Consider the following 25,031-nt stretch of genomic DNA (forward strand, 5'->3'; position numbering starts at 1 on the left):
TAGATCTAGATACCATCTATCAACCCCTCAGAAAATGAACAGGAAATGACATCACCACAAACCCCAGGAATCCCATCCAGGACAAACATATAAATAGAAAGCAGGAGACACCAGCTTCGCTTCACTTGGAAGTCACCACTGATGATGTTACCTGGTCAGGTAATGAAACGTCTGGATATCAAACTTACACTCAGCGAGCAAATCTACACCCTAAACCTCAACCTGAGCTACAAACTTTCACAAACCATGCAAGAATAATGAATGTCTGGTGCTTATTTAAAATTCAACAGATTAAAATATGCACAATTATTTCACTACTTACTTGTGAATTCCTCTTGAACACTGGATGAAAAATCTCACAATTTAGGAAGGATAAGGAGGATGTGGCTTGATCTGTGCATTTAACATCTGCAAGCTGAGAAGAATTTAAAATGTGTAAAAAGGATTAGGTGCAAAAATACACATGAGGTCAAGTGATGAAACTCAGCATTCTGATTCAATTCTCTGATTTCAACATGATTGAATCACAGTTTGTTTTGCAGACACAATGGTAACCCAAATGGCACTATCAAAGACAAATACTTAAAGGGTCGATGCTGAAATGACCTATAGACATAACAGGAACTGACTGATCTTCACTCACTCACAATTCAATCTACCATAAATATTCTGGAGATTCCTGGATCTCAAACCTAACTGGACTATCACACAGACTCTGTGATAAAAGCAAAGTACTGCAAATGCCAGAGATCTGAAATGGAAACAGAAAGTGTTGGAGAAACGTAGCAGGTCTGGCAGTTCCTATGGAGACAGAAACAGATGTAATGTTTCAAATCCAATAATATTCTTCTTTGGGGTTCTCTCACCACAGATGCTGACAAACCTGCTGAGTTTCTCTAGCATTTGCTGCTTTTATAACATAGCCACAGTGTGTATGAGTGCAGATCATAGACCATGAAATCTGTGATGAGTAATTTACCTCCTGGCTCCCCATATCCTGTTCATCATCTACAAAGCACAGGTCATGAGTGAGAGAAGAATTTCCCACTTGCCTGGAGTAGTATAACTGGAACTGCACTCAAGAAACTCAGAACGATTTAGGTCAGAGGAGGTTTTGTTGCCTTGCTATGTGATATCACCAGTGGATCTTTAATAAGGTATTGGTAGTCTGTTCTATCTGGTATTTACATGTCACCCTGAATTCCTAAAGAAGGGCTCATGCCTGAAACTTCGGCTCCTTGGATGCTGCGTGACCTGCTGCGTTTTTCCAGCAACACATTTTCAGCATTTATATGTCGCTGCTTGTCAGTACTTCCGGTTGTATATCAAAGTGGTTTGTATACAAGGTCCAGTTCAATGTGTCTATTGATTCAGTTCCAGTTGGAGTGCCAGGTTTCAAGGACTTCTCTGGTGACTCGATATCTCGATTTTGCCTGTGCAAAATCATCCGAGTTCAATTTGTGACCATCATCGTCTGTGCGGTTGGAAATGAGAGTGTGCTGGTTGTGTCTGGCAGTGGCGAGCTGATATTTGTGCACTCATATGGTCAATTTTCTTCTTGTTTGTCCTAGGTAGTGTTTTAATAATCTTTGCAGGGTATCTTGTAAATAAGATTCATCCTGTTGGATGTGGGTGTCAGGTCTTTAACTTTTAAGGAGCTGGTAGAAGATGTTTAATGGTGTGCGGACCATTAAGATTCCCAGAGGTCTGAGTAGTTGGGTAGTTATCTCTGATATGCCTTTGACATATTGTTATGACACGGGGTAAACCTTCCTGCCCTATTTAAACCTGCAACACAGAAATGATTTAACCTGTGTTGTAATCTGTTAAAATTTGAGAGGCCAAGAACTATCCCAAAGGTCACTATTTAAAGTAAAAAATTAACAACTTTATTTTTACTTATGAGTCTAACATAGAATAATTAACTAACTACTATTTACAACTCCTTTCTCTAACTTATCTTTTACTTTCCCTTCTATAATACTGGTCCGATAAAACCCCCAATTAAGATTTACCAAAAAGATTCAAATTTCAAAACCAGCCAATGTCGGATCTTCTCCTTGTATCTTCCTCTGCCTTTTTTTTTCTTTTTAGGGATTTCTGTTTCACAGATCATTGATGGATAAAAGCATCTTTAAGTGTGCTATTCTGCGGGCAGTCTGGATATGTTGGTGGCTTGTCAGTTCTACTCTAATTGTTCAATTTTTTTTTAAGTTTTATATCCCAAAGCATTGGATCATTTCATTGGTGTTAATTTTGTCAAAATATCAAATTCAAACTTGACTAGAGTTTGGTATTTTGGGGCATAATTTAAACTGATTGGCCGAATTTGAATTAGCTTTTTGTCTCTTAGTAACCCAGGTATTGCTGGCTGCAGGACCAAATGTTACATTGTAAAGTCTCCAGCAATCTGTGTGCTTGCTAAGTCCTTCAACTCTCTTAAAGGTACAGTACTCCTTACACCTTCATAACACATATCGTATGGTCACTATCGTGTCTAGTTGTGTAGTGCTTTCTTCTTTGGGTTTGTCCAACAGGATGAACATTATCTACAGGATACCTGCAGTGTGAAAAATACTACATAGGATAAAGAAGAAAACTGTGCATAGGAGTGCACCAACATCAGCTCGCCACTACCAGACACGACCAGCACTCTCTCATTTACAACCACATAGACAACGAAGGACACAAAATCAACTGGGATGATGTAACCATCCTAGCAAAGGCAAAAGAAACAAGTCAGAGAATTCCTTTAAGCCTGGCACTCCAACTGGAACTGAATCAATAGACACATTGAACTGGACCCCGTATACAAACTCAGATACAGAACCGAAGGATCAACAAACAGAGACATATAAATACCAGGTGGGACAGACCACCAATACCTTATCAAAGACGCACTGTTGATGTCACCTAGCGAGGCAACAAAATATTTTTTAGAAAAACACACTGGCTCGGTGAATGAATCCATGACTTCATCCACAATCCGAGCTACAAATCTTCTCAAAAACTCAAAATATTGAAAACAGTTGTAGTCCCAGTACTCATCCCTGTGGAACCTCACTAGTTACAGCTCATATACCTGTTGTCTTACAGAAACATAGAAAACCTGTGCCAATTTGATGAAATTTAACCCTGCACCAGTGAAGGTTCAGCGGTCTTAAGGGCTTGAGAGGCTCTGAAACCCAGAGGAATTCAATCAAAGCAGCTAAACAAGGTAGAGGTCTGAGTAACCTGTCTGTGCCTTTGCTGACATCACTTTTGCTGCAAAATTTAGGAGTGCAAGTAAAAGCAATTTTCTAAGACTACATTTGTGGCTGTTTGATGAAATATCAGGTCTTAAAATTTCCATTTTTATAAAGCCACACAAAATGTATTGTTTATTGCCACTTCCACATATGCACATTCTTCAATCCTATGTACCAACTCATCCTTTCATTTGTTTCATGATGAAACCTATTGGGTAGCTATGCAATCAGTGGATACATTTCTTTGTGTAGAGAGGAGTTGGAATTGTAGTAGCTTTCACACAAAAAGAATAATAAACTGAATATCTGAGCAAAAAGCATGTTCTGGATAGCAATGAACACTATTGGTCTGATGATAGGCATTCCTTCTACTCCTCTTCCTTTATGTTTTTGTCAATGGTGCCTTTAATTAACCTCTGTAGGGGAGGCAATGGCATACTGGCAGTCCTGCTGGACAGTTAATTCAGAAATGAAAATGTGTTGTTGGAAGAGTGCAGCAGGTCAGGCAGCATCCAAAGAGCAGGAGAATCGACATTTTGGGCATGAGCCCTTCTTCAGGAATGAGGAAAGTGTGCCCAGCAGGCTAAGATAAAAGGTAGGGAGGAAGGACTTGGGGGAGGGGCGTTGGAAATATGATAGGTGGAAGGAGGTTAAGGTGAGGGTGATAAGGTGAGGGTGATAAGCCGGAGTGGGGGTGGGGGCGGCGAGGTCAGGAAGAAGATTGCAGGTTAGGAAGGTGGTGCTGAGTTCGAGGGTTGGGACTGAGACAAGGTGGGGGGGGGGGGGGGGGAGGGGAAATGAGGAAACTGGAGAAATCTGAGTACATCCCTTGTGGTTGGAGGGTTCTTAGGCGGAAAATAAGGCGCTCTTCCTCCAGCCGTCGTGCTGCTATGGTCTGGCGATGGAGGAATCCAAGGACCTGCATGTCCTTTGTGGAGTGGGAGGGGAAGTTGAAGTGTTGAGCCATAGGGTGGTTGGGTTGGTTGGTCCGGGTGTCCCAAAGGTGTTCTCTGAAACGTTCTGCAAGTAGAAGGCCTGTCTCCCCAATATAGAGGAGGCCACATCGGGTGCAGCGGATGCAATAAATGATGTGTGTGGAGGTGCAGGTGAATTTGTGGTGGATATGGAAGGATCCCTTGGGGCCTTGGAGGGAAGTAAGGGGGGAGGTGTGGGCGCAAGTTTTGCATTTCTTGCGGTTGCAGGGGAAGGCACCGAGAGTGGAGGTTGGGTTGGTGGGGGGTGTGGACCTGACGAGGGAGTCGTAGAGGGAGTGGTCTTTTCGTAACGCTGATGGGGAGGGGAGGGAAATATATCCCTGGTGGTGGGGTCCGTTTGGAGGTGGCGGAAATGACGACGGATTTTATGATGTATATGGAGGTTGGTGGGGTGGTAGGTGAGGACCAGTGGGGTTCTGGTGGCAATTGGAGGGGCGGGTTTCAAGGGCGGAGGAGCGGGAAGTGGAGATGTGGTGGAGAGCATCGTCGACCACGTCTGGGGGGGGGGGCGGAGTTGCGATTTTTGAAGAAATAGGCCATCTGGGTAGTTTGGTATTAGAACTGGTGCTCCTAGGAGCAGATGCGGTGGAGACGAAGGAATTCAGAGACCCAGGTAATGTTCTGGGAACCCGGGTTTGAAACCCACCATGGCAGATTTGAATTCACCATGGGATTTGAAATGAATAAAATAAATCTGGAATTAAGAGTGTACGAATCCATTATCAACTGTTGGGAAAACTACTGGGTTCCCTCGTGGCCTTTAGGGAAGGAAACCACCATCTTTACCTGATTAGATTAGATTCTCTACAGAATGGAAACAGGCCATTTGGCCCAACAAGTCCACACCGACCCTCCGAAGAGTAACCCATCCAGATTCATTTCTCTCTGACTAATACACCTAACACTATGGACAATTTAGCATGGCCAATTCACCTGATGTGCACATCTTTGGACTGTCGGAGGAAACCGGAGCACCCGGAGGAAACCCACGCAGACATGGGGAGAATATGCAAACTCCACACAGACAGTCGGCCTGAGGCTGGAATCAAGTCCAAGGCCCTGCTGCTGTGAGGCAGCAGTGCTAACCACCGTGCCGCCCCTAACCCTATGCATTATGTGAAACCAGTTATTCATTGTGTAACAGTAGATGGCTTAATCTTGAATCAGGATCTTAATTCAATATGTTTTGTGGGCTGTGTGGTGGGGCTGGTTTTGTTTTTACATTGAAATTGTACAACATTATGTCCTTTTAAAAATTATCAAACTTATAACTTTAAAAGTAACAGTTCCTTTGAGCCCCTGATTTGTTTGAAATTCTGCAATGCCGGTTTAAAAAAACACTTGAGTCAGAGATCATGCTTTCACCAGATGAGAATATTGTATTAAAATATCTTTGATGCTGTGTTTTTAGTGCAGTGTTCACAAAAAGAGTTCGTTTTGAATTTGATGTTTTAAGATTTTAGAGAATATTAGAACTTGAAGCTGAGCTGTTTCAGTTCTTTTAATTATTGTTAAGAATTCATTGGCCCCTTTCATATTGCAAATTCAAAGAATGTTGATCTCTACCAAAGTTGCTACTGTAATTCCACCTTTTTATTTGGGAATTTTGATTTACATATTTTAAAATATTCAGCATTTGTATCCCAAGAATATTTGAGATTTAAATCTGAACTGAAACTGCCTTCCAAATTGCTAAAGCATAGGAATCATTTTGTTGTTTTCTTGCTGTTCTAGACTTTTGAAACACTTTTCCTGAGTGCTTTCACATTAGTTAAATATCAATTTGTTAAAAGAAAATAATGTTTCAATAACTTGAATGAGGTACCCGAGTGTTTGATTTTAGGACCACTGAATGTTGTTTATGCTTGACTGAATTGCTTAGCCAGTACAATTTACAAGCTTATGCTTTGTATAAAATTTGATAATGTCATAAATAAGTGAACTGAGTAATAGACTTCAAGAATTCAAAGAATGTTGAAATAGGCAGATACAATTTAGTGTAGGTAAATGTGAGACTGTCTTCATACTGATAACCACCCTGGCAAGGAAGAAATGAGAGAGGAAATGCAAACATCTTTTTAGCAGCCAATATCTTCTCTCAAGTTTCTCCATTCACAGGTAAAGCATGCCTGTGGCGGCACGGTGGCACAGTGGTTAGCACTGCTGCCTCACAGCGCCAGGGACCTGGGTCAATTCCCGCCTCAGGCGACTGACTGTGTGGAGTTTGCACATTCTCCCCGTGTCTGCGTGGGTTTCCTCCGGGTGCTCCAGTTTCCTCCCACAGTCCAAAGATGTGCGGGTCAGGTGAATTGGCCATGCTAAATTGCCCGTAGTGTTAGGTAAGGGGTATATGTAGGGGTATGGGTGGGTTGCGCTTCGGCGGGTCGGTGTGGACTTGTTGGGCCGAAGGGCCTGTTTCCACACTGTAGGGAATCTAATCTAAAAAAAAAACCACCACCCGCCTCTCCACAATCTGATTCAATGGATTCAATCAGCTCCCCAGTCATGAGCACGAAAAGTGAAGAAATGAACAACAGTGAAGAGGAAGTTGGTACGCTTTTTGTCAGTGGCCTTCCTATGGACAGTCGAGACAACCCTGGTAATTATGGACCAGTGAGCCTTACTTCGTTTGTGGGTGAAGTGTTGGAAAAGGCTATAAGAGATAGGATTTATAATTATTTAGAAAGGAATATGTTGATTAGGGATAGTCAACATGGTTTTGTGAAGGGTAGGTTGTGCCTCACAAACCTTATTGAGTTATTTGAGATAGTCAGTAAACAGGTGGATGAGGATAAAGCGGTTGATGTGTGTACATGGATTTCAGTAAGGTGTTTGATAAGGTTCCCCAGAGTAGGCTATTGCACAAAATACAGAGGCATGGAATTGAGGGTAATTTAGTGGTTTGGATCAGAAATTGGCGAGCTGAAAGAAGACAGATGGTGGTGGTTGATGAGGAATGTTCATCCTGGAGTTCAGTTACTAGTGGTGTACTAATGGTGTTTTGGGGTCACTGTTTGATAATTTTTTATAAATGACCTGGTAGAGTGTGTAGTGGACTTGCCAACTTTAAGGGCATTTAAATGGTCATTAGATAAACATAGGGATGAAAATGAAATAGCGTAGAATAGATGGGCTTCAGATTGGTTAGAGTTACGGTTAGGATTAGGCAGATTGGTTCCACAGGTTAGTGCAACATCAAGGGACAAAGGGCATGTACTGTGCTGTAATGTTCTATGTTTCAGCTGCCATCTCAATATCAGAATTTCATCTCACCTGAGGTTTTGAGATCCCCTTAAAGAAAAGGCTTTTTGGATAGGACAAGTCCATGGTGGTGAGATATGAATCTTCTCCAGTATTGGACAGAAGAATGTTTAAACTCACTTCTTTTGTCTTACCAACAATCCATGTAAAGTTTCTGAAAACAGAGTTCCAGTTTGCATCAGTAAAACAAGACCAACTGTGAATATCTATATGACATTTGTGATTCTATTGTCTGACAGTTACGTGCGGCTCTTTCACAATTCATTACATTTCGAGTATTGCATTGCCTCCCCCATAAGCAGGCTACAAGAGCAGATCAGAAGTTCGGAAAACTGTGGTGAGTAACTCATGTCCTGACTACCTAAACCATACCTATCAGCTAGAAAGCATGTCAGGAGTTTGATGCAATACTCCCCACTTACCGGAATGGGCAGTCCAACTGTCAAGAAGCTTGACACCATCCCAGGACATAACAGCCCACTTGATTGGCATCTCATCCATTAATATTCACTCCCTTCACCTCTGATGCTCTATTTCAGCAGTATATACTATTACATATTGCACTGCAGAAATTCACTAATGTGAAGAAATTACTTCCCTCAGAAGGTTGTGAGTCAGTGGAACTGATTACCTCAGAGTACAGAGGAGGCAGAACCAATCAACAGAAACAAGAAAGAAATAGATGTTTCAAATGAAAAGTAGGATAAAGGGCTATACAAGCAGGCAGGAAAGTGAAGTTGATACCAGGAATAAGATCAGCCATGATCATATCAAATGGCAGAGCAGGCTTGAAGGCCTGAATTGCCTACTTCCAATCCTAATTCCTCTATCCCTATGATCCTTAGACATCACGTTCTAAATATATGATCACTTCCATCTCGAAGGACAAGAGCAGCAAATACATGGGAACACCATCACCTGCAAGCTCCCCTCCAAGCCAATCATCATCCTGACTTGGAAATATATCACTGTTCCTTCACTGTCAGTGGATCAAAATCCTGGACCCCCCTCCCTATCGGTATTGTGGGTCAATCCAAAGCAAATGGACTACAGCAGTCCATGAAGGCAGCTCACCATCACCTTCTCAAGGGCAAGTAGGGACACGCAATAAATGCTAGCCAGCCAGTGACCAGGTCCCACAAACAAATAAAGCAAAAACACAAGTGGCAAGGATGACACAAAGAATCTACACAGGAATTATAGATAGGTGAGGGAAGTGGCAAAATATAATATGTGAAAGTGTAAGGCAATGCATTTTAGCATTAAGAGTATTGAGCTAAATATTTTTCAAATGGATAAAGACTGCAGAAAATTATGAAAAAAAGGAATTTGGGAGCCCTCCTCAATGAATCACAGAAAGCTAGCATCCAAGTTCCACGGGTAATAGTGAAAATGGAACGTTGGACTTTGTTTCAATGGAGTATAAAAGCTGAGAAATTTTGTTAAATCTGTGCAAGACTGTAGGCAGACCAAAGCTGGAATAGCGTGAATGATTTTGGTTTCTTAACCAAGGAAAGATATAAAGCTCTGATATTCAAGGACAACATCAGGGCGGTGCTGAGGGATGATACAGGTTCCATGGAGAATAAGGTTGAATCCAGTTGGGTGGAAATTAGAAATTCTAAGAAGAAAAAGTCACTGATAAGCGTAGTCTATAGGCCACCAAATAATAACATCACATTGCGGCAGAAAATAAACAAAGTAATAACTAATGCCAGGAAAAAATGGTACGGCAATTATCATGGAGGATTTTAATCTACATGTTGATTGGTCTAATCAGCTCAGTCAGGGTAGCCTTGAGGAGGAGTTTGTTGAGTGTATCCATGATATTTTTCTTGAACAGTATGTAATGGAACCGGTGAGGGAACAAGCTATCCCAGATTTGGTCCTGTGTAATGAAACAGGAATAATTAATTACCTCATAGTTTGGGATCCTTTTTGGTAGGAGCAATCACATTATGGTTGAATTTAAAATACAGATGGAGAGTGAGAAGATAAAATCTAATACCAGGGTTCTGTGCTTAAAAAGGGAGACTACAAAAGAAAGAGCGGGGACTTGGCTAAAGTAGATTGGAAAAAAGATTGGACAGTTGTTGAGCACTGGAGGACTTTCAAAGCAATTTTCAAAGAGCTCAGCAGAAGTATATTCCAGTGAAAAGGAAAGACTATAAGAAAAGGGGTAATCAGCATGTGTCTAAGGAAATAAGAGGCTATCAAATTGAAAGAGAAGACATACAAAGTGGCCAAAATCATCATGAAATGAGAAGATTGGGAAAACTTTAAAGGTCAATGGAAAGCCACAAAAAGAGCTATAAAGAAAAATACGAGATTATGAGAAAAAATTAGCACAGAATACAAAGACAGCAAAAGCTTCTATGCATATATAAAATAAAAGATTGTCGAAAGTAAACATTAGTCCTTTAGAGATGAGTAGGGACATTTAATTGTGGCATATGATGAAATGGCCGAGGCATTGAACAGATATTTTGTATTGGTCTTCACAGTGGAAGACATTAATAGCATGCCTGTAATTGACAAAAGAGATGAAAGAGGACCTGGAAACAATCATTATTGCGAAAGTAATAGTTCTGGATGGAGGTTTGCTTGCTGAACTGGCTGGTTCATTTTCAGCCGTTTTGTCACCATACTAGGTAACACCTTCAGTCAGCCTCTGGACAAAGCACTCCTGGTGATTCCTGTTTTCTATTTATATGTTTGGGTTTCTTTGGGTTGGTGATTTCATTTTCTGTGGTGATGCATGTTCCTGTAGTGATGTCATTTCCAGCTGAGATGTCATTTCCAGTTCTTTTTCTCAGGGGGTGGTAAATGGGGTCCAAGTCAATGTGTTTGTTGATAGAGTTCCAGTTGGAATGCCATGCTTCCTGGAATTCTTGCACGTGTCTGTTTGGCTTGTCCTAAGATGGATGTGTTGTCCCAATTGAAGTAGTGTCCTTCCTTATCTGTATGTAAGGATACTAGTGAGAGAGGGTCATGTCGTTTTGTGGCTAGTTGATGTTCATGTATCTTAGTGGCTAGTTTTCTGCCTGTTTGTCTAATGTAATGTTTGTTACAGTTCTTCCAAGGTATTTTGTAAATGACATTAGTTTTGCTTGTTGTCTCTGTGGGGGCTTTCAAGCTCATGAGCTGCTGTTTTAGCGTGTAGGTGGGTTTGTGGACCACCATGATGCCAAGGGGTCTAAGTAGTCCGGCAGTCTTTTCCGAGATATCTTTGATGTAGGGGAGAGTTACTAGGGTTTCTGGACATGTTTTGTCTGTTTGGTTGGGTTTGTTCCTGAGAAACTGGTGGACTATGTTCATTGGGTACCCATTCTTTTTGAATACACGGGATAGGTGATTTTCCTCTGCTCTGCGTAGTTCCTCTGTGCTGCAGTGTGTGGTGGCTCGTTGAAATAATGTTCTGATGCAGCTTCATTTGTGGACGTTGGGATGATTGCTTCTGTAGTTCAAATCTACCTCCAGAACCTCAACCTGAGCTATAAATCTTCTCAAAACTCGGAAGTAGTAGTGTTGAAAATGTGTTGCTGGAAAAGCGCAGCAGGTCAGGCAGCATCCAAAGAGCAGGAGAATCAACATTTCGGGCATGAGCCCTTCTTCAGGAATGGTGTTCAAAAAGAATGGGTATCCAATGAACATAGTCCACCAGTTTCTCAGGAACAAACCCAACCAAACAGACAAAACATGTCTAGAAACCCTGGCCACTCTCCCCTACATCAAAGACATCTCGGAAATGACTGCTGGACTACTTAGACCCCTTGGCATCATGGTGGTCCACAAACCCACCTACACGCTAAAACAGCAGCTCATGAGCTTGAAAGACCCTATAGAGACAACAAGCAAAACTAATGTCATTTACAAAATATCTTGCAAGAACTGTAACAAACATTACATTAGACAAACAGGCAGAAAACTAGCCACTAGGAACAGTGGAGTACTAGTGTTGGGCAAGCTAATGGAATTAAGGATAGACAAGTCTCCTGGCCCTGATGGAATGCATCCCAGTGTACTAAAAGAGATGACAGGAGGAATAGCAAGTGCCATGGTGGTAATTTTCCAAAACTCACTGGACTCTGGGGCAGTCCCAGCAGATTGGAAAACAGCAAATGTGATGCCACTGTTTAAAAAGGGAGGTAGACAAAAGATGAGGAATTATAGACCGGTGAGCTTAACATCTGTAGTGGGGAAGATGCTTGAATGTATTATCAAGGAAGAAATAGCAAGGCATCTCAATAGAAATTGTCCTGTTGGACAGACACAGCATAGGTTCATGATGGCATTTATCCTAGGATCCTCTGGGAAGCTAGGGAAGAGATAGCGGAGCCGTTGGCCTTGATTTTTATGTCGTCGTTGTCTACAGGAATAGTGCCAGAAGACTGGAGAATGGCGAATGTGGTCCCCTTGTTCAAGAAGGGGAGTAGGGATAGCCCTAGTAACTATAGGCCAGTGAGTCTCACTTCTGTTGTGGGCAAGGCATATGGCGTATTGGGCTTTATTGGTAGAGGAATTGAGTTCCGGAGTCCTGAGGTCATGTTGCAGTTGTATAAGACTCTGGTGCGGCTGGATCTGGAGTATTGTGTGCAGTTTTGGTCGCCATACTATAGGAAGGATGTGGAGGCACTGGAACGGGTGCAGAGGAGGTTTACCAGGATGTTGCCTGGCATGGTAGGAAGATCGTATGAGGAAAGGCTGAGGCACTTGGGGCTATTCTCATTGGAAAAAAGAAGGTTTAGGGGAGATTTGATAGAGGTGTACAAGATGATTAGAGGTTTAGATAGGGTTGACAGTGAGAAGCTTTTTCCATGTATGGAGTCAGCTGTTACTAGGGGACACAGCTTTAAATTAAGGGGAGATTGGTATAGGACAGATGTTAGGGGTAGATTCTTTACTCAGCAGGTTGTGAGTTCATGGAATGCCCTGCCAGTAGCAGTGATGGACTCTCCCTCTTTATGGTCTTTTAAGCGGGCATTGGATAAGCATATGGAGGATAGTGGGCTAGTGTAGGTTAGGTAGGCTTCGGTCGGCGCAACACCGAGGGCCGAAGGGCCTGTATTGCGCTGTATTTTTCTATGGGCAGATCATGCTCAACAAATCTTTTTGAAATTCTATGAAGACATTACGGGCAGGGTGGACACTGTGACCCAGTGGATCTAGTGTACCTAGTTCCAAAAGGCCTTCAATAAGATGAACGCAAAAGGCTGCTACATTACGGGTAAAAGTATTAGCATGGATAGAGGATTAGTTGACTAACAGGAAGCAAAGAGTGAGGATAAATGAGTACTATTCTGGCTGGCAGTCAGTGACTAGTGTGTGCCTCAGGGATCGGTGTGGGGACTGAATTATTCACAATTTATATAGATGATTTGAAGTTGGTGACCACATGTTTGCAGATGACACTAAGATGAGGGGCACAGCAAAGTGTGCAGAGGACTGTGAAACGAAACGAAAGACAATGAAATGAGGACATGCCACAACCCAAAGGACTGGCCACACTCCCATACGTCAGGAGCATTTCTGAACTGACAGCCAGACTGCTGCGACCACTAGGACTCATAACAGCACACAAACCAACAGCCACCCTCAGCCAACAACTCACCAGGACAAAGGACCCGATACCCAGCATGAGCAAAACTAATGTAGTGTACAAAATCCCATGCAAGGACTGCACAAAAGACTACATAGGACAAACAGGAAGACAGCAAACAACCCGCATCCATGAACACCAACTAGCCATGAAACGACACGACCAGCTATCCCTAGTAGCCATACACTCAGATGACAAACAACACGAATTCGATTGGGACAACACCACTATTGTAGGGCAGGCCAAACAGAGAACAGCCAGGGAATTCCTAGAGGCATGGCACTCATCCACACATTCTATCAACAGACACATCTAACTAGACCCTATATACTGGCCACTGCAGCGGACAGCAACTGACAACCGGAAGTGGCAGATTCAAACCACTATACATGCCGGAGGAATCAGCACAGAAGCGCTTCACAGGAGGCTCCCAAGCACTGAAGATGTCACCTAGAAAGGGGACGAAACGTTTGCAACAAAAACTCCCAGCTCGGCGAACAGAACCACAACGAGCACCCGAGCTACAAATCTTCTCACAAACTTTGAACTTTGCAGAGAAACATAAATACTTTGAGTGAGTGGGTAAAGGTCTGGTAGATGAAATACAATGTTAATAAATGTGAAGTCATTCATTTTGGGAGGAGTAACAGTAAAAAGGATTATTACTTGAATGGTAAAAAGTTGCAGCATACAGCTATGCAGAGGAACCTGGGTGTCCGTGTGCATGAATCACAGAAGGTTGGTCTGCAGTTGCAGCAGGTAATTAGGAGGGCAAATGGAATATTGTTCTTCATTACTAAAAGGATTGAGTTTAAAGGCAGAGAGATTATAGTGTGGCTGTACTGGGTGCTGGTGAAGCCACACCTGGAGCACTATATGCAGTTTTGGTCTCCTTACTTGACAAAAGATGTACTAGCACTGGAGGGAGGAGGTTGATTCCGGAGTTGAGGGAGTTGGCTTATGAGGAGAGACTGAATAGACTGGGACTATATTCATGGGAATTCACAAGAATGAGGGGGGATCTTACAGAAACATATAAAATTATGAAGGGAATAGATAAGATAGGGATAGAGAGGATGTTTCCAATGGCAGGTGAAACTAGGACAAGAGGGCATAGCCTCAAAATTAGAGGGAGCAGATTTAGGACTGAATTGAGAAGGAACATCTTTAACCACAAGGTTGTTAATCTATGGAATTCCTTGCCCAGTGAAGTAGTTGACGCTACTTTAGTACACATTTTTAAAGCTAATGTAGATATCTTTTGGAGAACAAAGGAATTAAGGGATACGGTGATAGCGCGGGTAAGTAGATCTGAGTCCACGAAAAGATCAGTCACGATCTTATTGAATCGTAGAGCAGGCTTGAAGGGCCAGACAGCCTACTCCTACTCTTAGTTTTTATGTTCTAATAGCACTGGAGACAGTCCAGAGATGGTTCAATAGGCTGATATCAGGTTTAGAGGAACTGTCTTCTTTGGAGACATTGAGTCGATTGGGCTTATGAGAGACAAATTTATTAAAACATACACAATCCTGAGTGGACTTTAGTCAAAATTGGAAAGGTTGTTTATCCTTGTGGGAGAATCTAGGACCAGAGGCGACAATCTCAGAATTGGGGTTCAAACCTTTAAGACAATAGTGAGGAGGAACTTCCTTTCTCAGGAAGCAGTGAATCTATGGTATTCTTTTCCTCAGAGGGCCATTGAGACTGGGTCATTGAGATTTTGATGGCTAAGAAATACAGATTTTTAATCAGTAAGGGAATCAAGGAAGGTAGGGAATTGCCGGGAAAGCAGAGTTGAGGATTATCAGATCAGCCAGGATGTCATTGAATGGCAGATGTGCTGAACGGCTTAATCTTGCTTCTTTGTCTTATGGTCTAATTCATCCAGTTATCAGGTTCTAAAACCTGCTTTGAAAATCCATACCCTAATTTTAATTTATTACTCTTGTAATTTGAACCCTTCACCATGGACCTATAGCTAATCTGTTCCTAATGCATAATAATGATCCCCTGCTATTTTAACAAGTGTAAATCTTATCAGCTTATTCACACAAGCACCACTATATAAAGAACTAACTACTTACTCTGGCAGTTTGGATTCCAATTTTAGATTTGCTTTACATATATTGTCAGATCCACAGTCCTTCTGAAATTTGAGCTGAAAGAGAAAGCAAAGTCTAGATGTAAACATTTCTCACACCTAATTCAGTGTTCTCCAAGTTGTGGAGTTTTTTTGAGAATATGACTAATCAAATTGATAAAGGTGAGACAATAGACATAGTATACATGGATAAGCACATATTATAGTAAGGAATGTAATGGCATAGATTAAGGATTGGTTAACACGTAGAAAACAAAGGGAAGGAATAAATGGACCATTCTCATGTTGGCAGGCTGTGAATAGTGGGGAACTGCTAGGATCAGTACTCAGGTCAAAGCTGTTCACAATATATATCAATGATTTGGACATGGGGAATGAATATAATATTTCTGAATTTCAAAGTTTGTGCGAAGATTTGTAGCTCGGGTGCTTGTTGTAGTGGTTCTGTTCGCCGAGCTGGAAGTTTTAGTTGCAAACGTTTCGTCCCCTGGCTAGGAGACATCATCAGTGCTGTGGAGCCTCCTGCGAAGGGCTTCTTTGATGTTTCTTCCGGTATTTATAGTGGTTTGTCCTTGCCGCTTCCGGGTGTCAGTTTCAGCTGTCCGCTGTAGTGGTTGGTATATTGGGTCCAGATCGATGTGTTTGTTGATGGAGTTTGTGGATGAATGCCATGCCTCTAGGAATTCCCTGGCTGTTCTCTGCCTGGCTTGCCCTATGATAGTAGTGTTTTCCCAGTCGAATTCATGTTGCTTGTTGTCCGAGTGTGTGGCTACTAGGGATAGCTGGTCGTGTCGTTTCGTGGCTAGTTGGTGTTCATGTATGCGGATTGTTAGCTGTCTTCCGGTTTGTCCTATATAGTGTTTTGTGCAGTCCTTGCATGGTATTTTATAAACTACATTAGTTTTGCTCAGGTTGGGTATTGGCTCCTTTGTTCTAGTAAGTTGTTGTCTGAGCGTGGCTGTTGGTTTGTGTGCCGTTATGAGTCCTAAGGGTCGCAGTAGTCTGGCTGTCAGTTCTGAAACGCTCCTGATGTAAGGTAGTGTGGCTAGTCCTTTTGGTTGTGGCATGTCCTCGTTCCGTGGTCTATCTCTTAGGCATCTGTTGATAAAGTTGCGCGGGTATCCGTTTTTGGCGAATACCTTGTATAGGTGTTCCTCTTCCTCTTTTCGCAGTTCTGGTGTACTGCAGTGTGTTGTAGCTCTTTTGAATAGTGTCCTGATGCAGCTTCGTTTGTGTGTGTTGGGGTGGTTACTTTCATAGTTTAGGACTTGGTCTGTGTGTGTTGTTTTCCTGTGTGTGTTGTTTTCCTGTGTACCCTTGTGGGACATCAGGACACTATTCAAAAGAGCTACAACACACTGCAGTACACCAGAACTGCGAAAAGAGGAAGAGGAACACCTATACAAGGTATTCGCCAAAAACGGATACCCGCGCAACTTTATCAACAGATGCCTAAGAGATAGACCACGGAACGAGGACATGCCACAACCAAAAGGACTAGCCACACTACCATACATCAGGAGCGTTTCAGAACTGACAGCCAGACTACTGTGACCCTTAGGACTCATAACGGCACACAAACCAACAGCCACGCTCAGACAACAACTTACTAGAACAAAGGAGCCAATACCCAACATGAGCAAAACTAATGTAGTTTATAAAATACCATGCAAGGACTGCACAAAACACTATATAGGACAAACAGGAAGACAGCTAACAATCCGCATACATGAACACCAACTAGCCACAAAACGACACTCAGACAACAAGCAACATGAATTCGACTGGGAAAACACTACTATCATAGGGCAAGCCAGGCAGAGAACAGCCAGGGAATTCCTAGAGGCATAGCATTCATCCACAAACTCCATCAACAAACACATCGACCTGGACCCAATATACCAACCACTACAGCGGACAGCTGAAACTGACACCCGGAAGCGGCAAGGACAGACCACTATAAATACCGGAAGAAACATCAAAGAAGCGCTTCGCAGGAGGCTCCTTAGCACTGATGATGTCTCCTAGCCAGGGGACGAAACGTTTGCAATTAAAACTTCCAGCTCGGCGAACAGAACCACTACATTTCTGAATTTATAGATGATGTAAAGGTAAGCAGAAACATGAGTTGTACGGAAGGTGTAAAACAACTCCAATAGGATACAAAGATTAGTAAATAGATAATTCCATGTAATATAATCTGGAAAAATGTGAGGTTGTCCACTTTAGTAGGAGGAACAGTTGTATAAAGTATTTCTTAAAGGGTAAGAAGTTGCTAAGTGTAGACGTACAAAGGGACTTGGATATTCTGGCTGATCAGTCACAAAGATTTGCTTTAATGGAATTCGGCCTTTACACAAGAAGATTTGAGAATAGGAGTAGTGTGGTCTTCCTTTAGTTGTATCGACGCTTGGTTACACCATATCTGAAGTACTTAGTGCAGTTTTAGTTTCATTATTTTAGAAAAAGTAATATTTCCACAGACGGAGTGCAACAAATGTTCACCATACTCGTTTCCAGGATGGCAGACTGTCCTATGAAAAGATATTGGACAAACCCTATATTCTCCAGTGTTTTGAATAATGAGAGTGATTTCATTGAAACCTACAAAATAGTTAAAAGGACAGACAGAGTAGATGCAGGTAAGATGTTTCCCCTGGTTGGGCAATCAACAGTCGGATGTACATTTAAAAATAAGTGGATTGCCATCTAAGACCAAAATGAGGAGAAATTTTATTACTCAGAGGGTTCAGAAGCTTTGGAATTTTCTTCTGTGTAAGGTCAGTCTTTGAGTATATTTAAAGTTGAGATTGATATATTTATGTTTACCAATGGCATAAATGGTTATGGGGACTACTGTGAGTAAAGGAAAAACATAACTGCAGATGCTGAAACCCAAAGTAAACAAGCAGGAGGCTAGAAGAACACAGCAAGCCAAGCAGCATCAGGAGGGCCACCTCCTGCTGTCTACTGTGAGTAAAAGGCATTCAAGTGTTCAATCACCCAAGATCATATTCAAATGGCAGAGCAGGCTTGTTATGGAATGGAAAATTCTCTGTTTCTTATATAATCATAGAATTACCTTAGTAACTTCCACCTGTTCCATACATGTGTCATAGTACAGCTAAACAGGTTGATTAAAAGTATGTAGCATTATCTAGGGACAGTTGATGGCCCAGTAGTATTACTGCTGGACTATTAATCCAGAAGGGAGACAGTGAGACTGCAGATGCTGGAGATCAGAGTGTGGTGCTCACTTACGCTCGAAATGTCGATCTCCTGCTCCTCGGATGCTGCCTGACCGGCTGTGCTTTTCCAGCACCACACTCTCAAATATTAATCCAACTCAGCTAATGTTGTGGGGACCCAGGTTCAAATTCCACTATAGCAGATGAAGAATTTAAATTCAATTTTTAAAACATCTGGAATTAAGAGTCTCCTGATGACCGTGACACCATTGTTGATTGTGGGAAAAGCCCATCTGGCTCACAACTGTGGCAATTTGGTCATCTTCACTTGGTCTGACCTACAGGTGACTCCAGAGTCACAACAATGTGGTTGACTCTCAATCGGCCTCTGAAATGACCTAGTAAGCTATTCAGTTGTATCAATCGCTCCAAAGTCTCAACAAAGAAACAAAACAGGCCAACTGGCATCAACCCAGGTGCTGGAAAAGACAATGGCAGAAACAGCCCTTCTTGACCTTACAAAAGTCCTCCTTACTAAATCTGGGGGCTCGTGTCAAAATTGGGAGAGCTGTCTCACAACAATCTGATGTAGTCATACTCATCAACTCATATCTGACAGACAATGTCCCAGCCATGGATTACATCTTGCTGGATTTCTGAAAACACTGGTCATTGCAAATAGTTTCCAGTAGGCTTTGAGAAATTTTCACTTATCTCTTATAAATTGGAGTCCACTTTCCAAACTTTCAACAAGTTTCTAAAGAGAGGATAACCAGAGAACAATAAAATCTCTACCCAGTAGATTTCACAACCACAATCTTACTGACAAAAATAACACAGTTTAAAATTTGGTGGCTCCTTTTTTCCAACTTTCTCTTTGTTAGACTGATTGCCACTGGCTGTTGCATGATGGCCTCCATTAACATCTGAACATAAAACCATACAGAACAGAAGAAGGTCCAATACCAGTGAGTTTGTACTGCCAAAGCTACACTGAATCTATATGACTCAGACGTTCATGCTCTAGGTCTATAACCTTGACTATTATGACATTTCATCCCAAGTACTTCTTAAAGCTTGTGAAGTTACCTGCCTCAACCACTCTTGCAGGCAATATATTCCACATCCAACCCTCTGGGCGAAAGAACCTTTTCTCAAATCCCCTCTAAACCCACTGACTTTCATCTTAAAAAGTTTGCCCCTTGTTATTGATCCTTCAACTAAGGGAGAAAGTGAGGACTGCAGATGCTGGAGATCAGAGCTGAAAATGAGTTGCTGGAAAAGCACAGCAGGTCAGGCAGCATCCAAGGAGCAGGAGAATCGACGTTTCGGGCATGAGCCCTTCTTCGGGAATGAGGAGTGTGTGCCAAGCAGGCTAAGATAAAAGGTAGGGAGGAGGGACCAGGGGGAGGGGCATTGGAAATGCGATAGGTGGAAGGAGGTTAAGGGGAGGGTGATAGGTCGGAGTGGGAGTGGGGGTTGGGGGGCGGAGAGGTCAGGAAGAAGATTGCAGGTTAGGAAGGTGGTGCTGAGTTCGAGGGTTGGGACTGAGACAAGGTGGGGGGAGGGGAAATGAGGAAACTAGAGAAATCTGAGTTCATCCCTTGTGGTTGGAGGGTTCCTAGGCGGAAGATAAGGCGCTCTTCCTCCAGCCGTCGTGTTGCTATGGTCTGGCGATGGAGGAGTCCAAGGACCTGCATGTCCTTGGTGGAGTGGGAGGAGTTGTTGAAGTGTTGAGCCACGGGGTGGTTGGGTTGGTTGGTCCGGGTGTCCCAGAGGTGTTCTCTGAAACGTTCCGCAAGTAGGCGGCCTGTCTCCCCAATATAGAGGAGGCCACATCGGGTGCAGCGGATGCAGTAAATGATGTGTGTGGAGGTGCAGGTGAATTTGTGGCGGATATGGAAGGATCCCTGGGGCCTTGGAGGGAAGTAAAGGGGGAGGTGTGGGCAAGTTTTGCATTTCTTGCGGTTGCAGGGGAAGGTGCCGCGGGTGGAGGTTGGGTTGGTGGGGGATGTGGACTTGACGAGGGAGTCATGGAGGGAGTGGTCTTTTCGTAACGCTGATAGGGGAGGGGAGGGAAATATATCCCTGGTGGTGGGGTCCGTTTGTAGGTGGCGGAAATGACGATGGAAGATACGATGTATACGGAGGTTGGTGAGGTGGTAGGTGAGGACCAGTGGGGTTCTGTCCTGGTAGCGATTGGAGGGGTGGGGCTCAAAGGTGGAGGAGGTTCAACTAAGGGAACAGCTCTTTCTATCCACCCTGTCCATGCCTCTCATGATTTTATAAGACTCTCTCAGGTTCCTTCTTGCCCATCTCTGCTATGAACACAGAATGATAAAGTTGGCAGCTTCAGGAAATCTTCAGCAACTACCAGGATTTCTCTGTAATGTCACACTTCCCATGTGTATGAGTATTCGAGCCCAGCCAACACAAAGGACAAGTGGACTAGATGTCTACCTTAGTCAGTTCTGAACAAGGGGAATCACTAAAATACCTTACAATTTAAGTGATACCAATGAAATGTGATTTTCAGTCACAAAGCACAATAAGATTTGGGTTCAGATATGAGCCGAGTAGCTAGGCCTGAAGGCTCATAGGAATGAAATCAGCTGTAATTATAGTTTTGATGTCTTTCCTCAGTCTACTACCCACAACCTCCATCATCTAGGAGGACTAAGGCCACAGACACATGGAAACAACTTCACATAAGTTTTTTTCCAAACCACACACTATTTTGATTTGGAGCCAGATCACCATTCCTTCAATGACACTATATTCTTGAAGCATAATCTTCAAATTGTGTGAATTAATGCTGGTATCCCTGATTTTAAATAATTAGTAACTTCTTTCCTTCCCTTACTCTTCCTTTCTTCCTTGAACATATGTATATAGATGTGTCATGAACCTGGTTTAGGGGAAAGAGACCAATGTCTATTTTTAAAAGTGAAAACAAACTAAAAAGAACTTAAAACCACCTGTTATGAAAATAAGAGTACAGTAAAACTAAATCAGTTCACTTCTTGCTTTATCTATGACAGTCTATAATTATAAGAATAAAAGAAAGCAATCTGCTAAAATTTTAAGTAATAAGCTCTGCCTTAATATGTATCCACAGATTTACTTTAAACATTATAATTAATTAGGTTTCCAAGTTTGTCATTATTACCTCAACATATGATGACCGGTTGGAAAAATGATCAAGAATTGGTAAGGGTAGTCCAGGCTTCTTTTCAGTATTATACAGTGTATAATTCACTTCTACAATAATTGCAGAGACACAATCCATTGTGCAATGCTGAAATTAAAGAAAGGTATTTGTTAATCGAGTATTAATCCATTTTAGGGACATTCTATTTCATAGCAGAAGTCAAATGATGCAATGTAAAATATTTCCCTTTGAAATTATCACAGTTAGTTTATTTGCACAGATCCCTTTAATTTTCTTTTAATTCAATAGATGTCACAGATCATAGAAAGATTATCAAATCTCTATTGTGCATTCGGAGGCCATTCAGCCCACCGAGTCTGCACCAACCCTCTGAAGAGAATCCCACCCAGATCCAGCCTCCCACATAACCCCATATTTACCATTGGTAGCTCACCCAGCCTGCAGATCCCTGGACACTATGGAGCAATTAAGCATGGCCAATTCACGTATACTGTACATCTTTGGACTTTGGAAGGAAACCAGAGTACCCGGAAGAAATTGACGCCGACACGGGGAGAACATTTAAACTCCACATAGACATAGGCACCTGAGAAAGGAATTAAATCTGGGCACCTGGTGCTGAGAGACAGCAGTGCTAACTGCTGAGCCACCGAGTCACCCTCAAAATTTAAATTCCATGAGCCCCCCTTGTGGGATATAAGCAGAGCTGAAAAGTCTAACATTTAATATCCATCCAGAACTGCCCTCTAAAAAGGTGCTGATGAGCTGCCTTCTTGAACTGTTAAAGTCTTTGGAATGGAAGTATAGATTTCTAGGATTTAGACCCAGCTGCACTGAAGAAAAAGTAGTATAGCTCCAAATCAAAATGGTTGTGTGGCTTGGAAAGGGGCATACAGGTATTAGTGTTCGAATGTGTCTGAGGCCTTGGTCCTCCTAGGTGGTAAAGGTTATGGGTTTGTAAGTTGCTTTCGAAAGAGGTTTAATGAACTGTTGCAGTGCCTCTTGTAGAAGGTTCACATTGCTGCTACTGAATTTTGATGATGGAGAGAGTGAATATTGAATGGGGAAATCAATTATGCTGGTTTTATTTATGTTATCATTCCTTTTTGATTTTGTAGCAATTTTATACAACTGAGAATTGAGTGGTTTGCTAAGTAATTTATGGGGAAATTTCGAAGTTGCTGTTTGACCTGATGCCGTGAGACTACACAGTGTCTGCAATCGAATTCCCTCACGACTACATTGCATTATGCCACCACTTCTAATAGCTACATTACCGGAAGTGATACAATGTCACATGAAATAGCAGTCACCTCGGCTAGTTAAGCCTGTAATGGGCAGATCATGTAGCAAAATTAAAAACATGTGCCCATGTGTTTAACCTCTGCACTTTCCCTCAGCTTTGTTTGTATTAATTTAAAATAAAATACAAACAGTAATTAATTTCAGTGGTGCCATATCCTGAAGACATAATGAAAGATTCTGAATTGTTATTTTAAAAAATATTATACTTTCTAAACGTTTTTTTTAAAGAATAGACAATTGTTCAACTTAATATGTTTACTAACTACAAATATGCTTTCCAGAGTCAAAGGCATGAATCAATCTCCCTGAATTTCACAATTTTAAATTATGTAGACATTCTAGTCAAACCCACACAAAAGAACTTTAGACCATGCATATCCACAGCTGTGTTGGATTTGGAGAAAGCCATTGAAATGCATTATACTTGAGATGGTACTAATGACCTCACAGTATTTGCTACAACACACAATGGCTTTTGATGAGGAATAGCAAAATTATCCCATCAGCAGAACAAGCTCATCCAGGAAATCCAGGCACGTGAATAAAATCTATACTTTTGGAATTGCTTTGATTTGACCACTTTGACTTTTTTCTTAAACGATTTTTTATATCAGACAGACAACAAAAACAGCTGCAGACATAACAACATAGTCCCTCTAGTCTTGATCTCTATTTCGTCTGAAAAGTAAACAGTGTCATATGGATGCAGTTTAAGGCACAAAAATATGTATCTAATCTGCTACAAAGTAGTCTTGAGTTCTTGTAGTCTGGCCAACTACAAAGAACTCACTAGACACTGACTTAGAGGACACCGATTCATTTGATTTTAAGTCATTTGGAATTGCAAATTCTTTCCTTTACCACTGATCATCTTTTATTTCTTCTTTATTGATGCTGTATCTACCAATGTGTCATGACTGCCATCACCCTAGGTTTTTGAATGCATCAATAAACCTTACTTTGTTTTAACCCTATAGAATCTGCTGTGTGTCACTTTTGAATTAGACTTCATAAACAGGTAGTTTGCAGAAACATACCACAGTCTATTTAAAAAAGGAACAGAAATAAAATAAGACACATATTTTAAAATTCACATTTATTATTACAGCAAGATGTGGAGGACTATAAGATAATTAAATTCACCTTGCTCTTGTCCATGACAGTAGGAAGAATGAACTCAGTCATGAAAAAATATAGATACTGTTCTAAAGAGTTGTAGGATCAGAGGATCTCAAGTATAAGTGCACAAATCATTGAAGTTATCAGGGCTGGTAGAGAAACCTGTCCTAAATCACACAGGTTACTGAAGTGCAGGAAGTATAAAAGCATTGAAGTTATGGTAAACCTAAATAAAACACTGGTTCAGCCTCAGCTAGAGTACTGTGTCCAATTCTGGACATCACACTTTGGAAAAGGTGTGACGGTATTGAAATAGAAGCAAAGAAGATTCATGAGAATGTTTAAGGGATGAGGAACTTCAGTAATGTTGATAGACTGGAGAAGCTGGGAATTGTCTCCATGGAGAAGAGTAGATTAAAAGTGGATTTGATAAAATTTCCATCATACCTGCACAATGAGTGAATAGTTTTTACAGACATCTAATGAGATCCTGACATAATCAGATATAGAGTCAGGATTTCCATCGTTCATTGCAAATGTCACTCTTTTAGTCTTCTGCTTTGTATCCAGATTAATGGTGTAATTCACATATGAATTTTTCAAATCTGTAAAGTGCACAGAATAAAATAAATGCATGGAATAACACAATAAAAGCACATTAATAATGAAAATCTAACTCTTTCTAGTTTCCTGTCCATTTGATTTGATTCCATTGCTACTTCTTTTGACATTCATTTGCAATTAAGACACTGTTTCAATGCTATGGTGTTTTTCTATAACTTACCGTAGCCCTGGCATCTTGGATCTATGGGATAAAAGTAACTCTCCAAGGAAATGTTTGAGTGTCTGGCTTTGCCTAAAATTCTAGATAAGTTTTCTTTAACCTGTCTGGATAAACACACATCAATTCCTATTTGATACTTTCCTTTCTTATTTAGATTATTTCAAGGCTACATAAATTCTTATTTGAAAGCAGCAGGGCTATCTCAGAGCTTGGTTGGAATTTAAAATACCAAACAACAAACAAGGGAGCAAATAAA

General features: G+C 41.6%; 1 protein-coding gene across 1 annotated transcript in view; it reads right to left on the reverse strand.

Moving 5' to 3' along the window:
• Positions 1-25,031, reverse strand: part of LOC132830416 (integrin alpha-E-like) — a 396,956-nt gene that overhangs the window by 144,472 nt on the left and 227,453 nt on the right. The window contains exons 21-25 of the mRNA XM_060848093.1: positions 24,439-24,596; positions 21,565-21,693; positions 15,191-15,264; positions 7,517-7,658; positions 323-415 (exon numbers count right to left, since the gene is read on the reverse strand). Of these exons, the coding sequence (XP_060704076.1) occupies positions 323-415; positions 7,517-7,658; positions 15,191-15,264; positions 21,565-21,693; positions 24,439-24,596 (596 nt within the window). The remainder of the gene's footprint in view (positions 1-322; positions 416-7,516; positions 7,659-15,190; positions 15,265-21,564; positions 21,694-24,438; positions 24,597-25,031) is intronic.

The sequence above is a fragment of the Hemiscyllium ocellatum genome, chromosome 31 (assembly GCF_020745735.1).
Source record: "Hemiscyllium ocellatum isolate sHemOce1 chromosome 31, sHemOce1.pat.X.cur, whole genome shotgun sequence".
In the NCBI taxonomy this organism is placed as follows: domain Eukaryota; kingdom Metazoa; phylum Chordata; class Chondrichthyes; order Orectolobiformes; family Hemiscylliidae; genus Hemiscyllium; species Hemiscyllium ocellatum.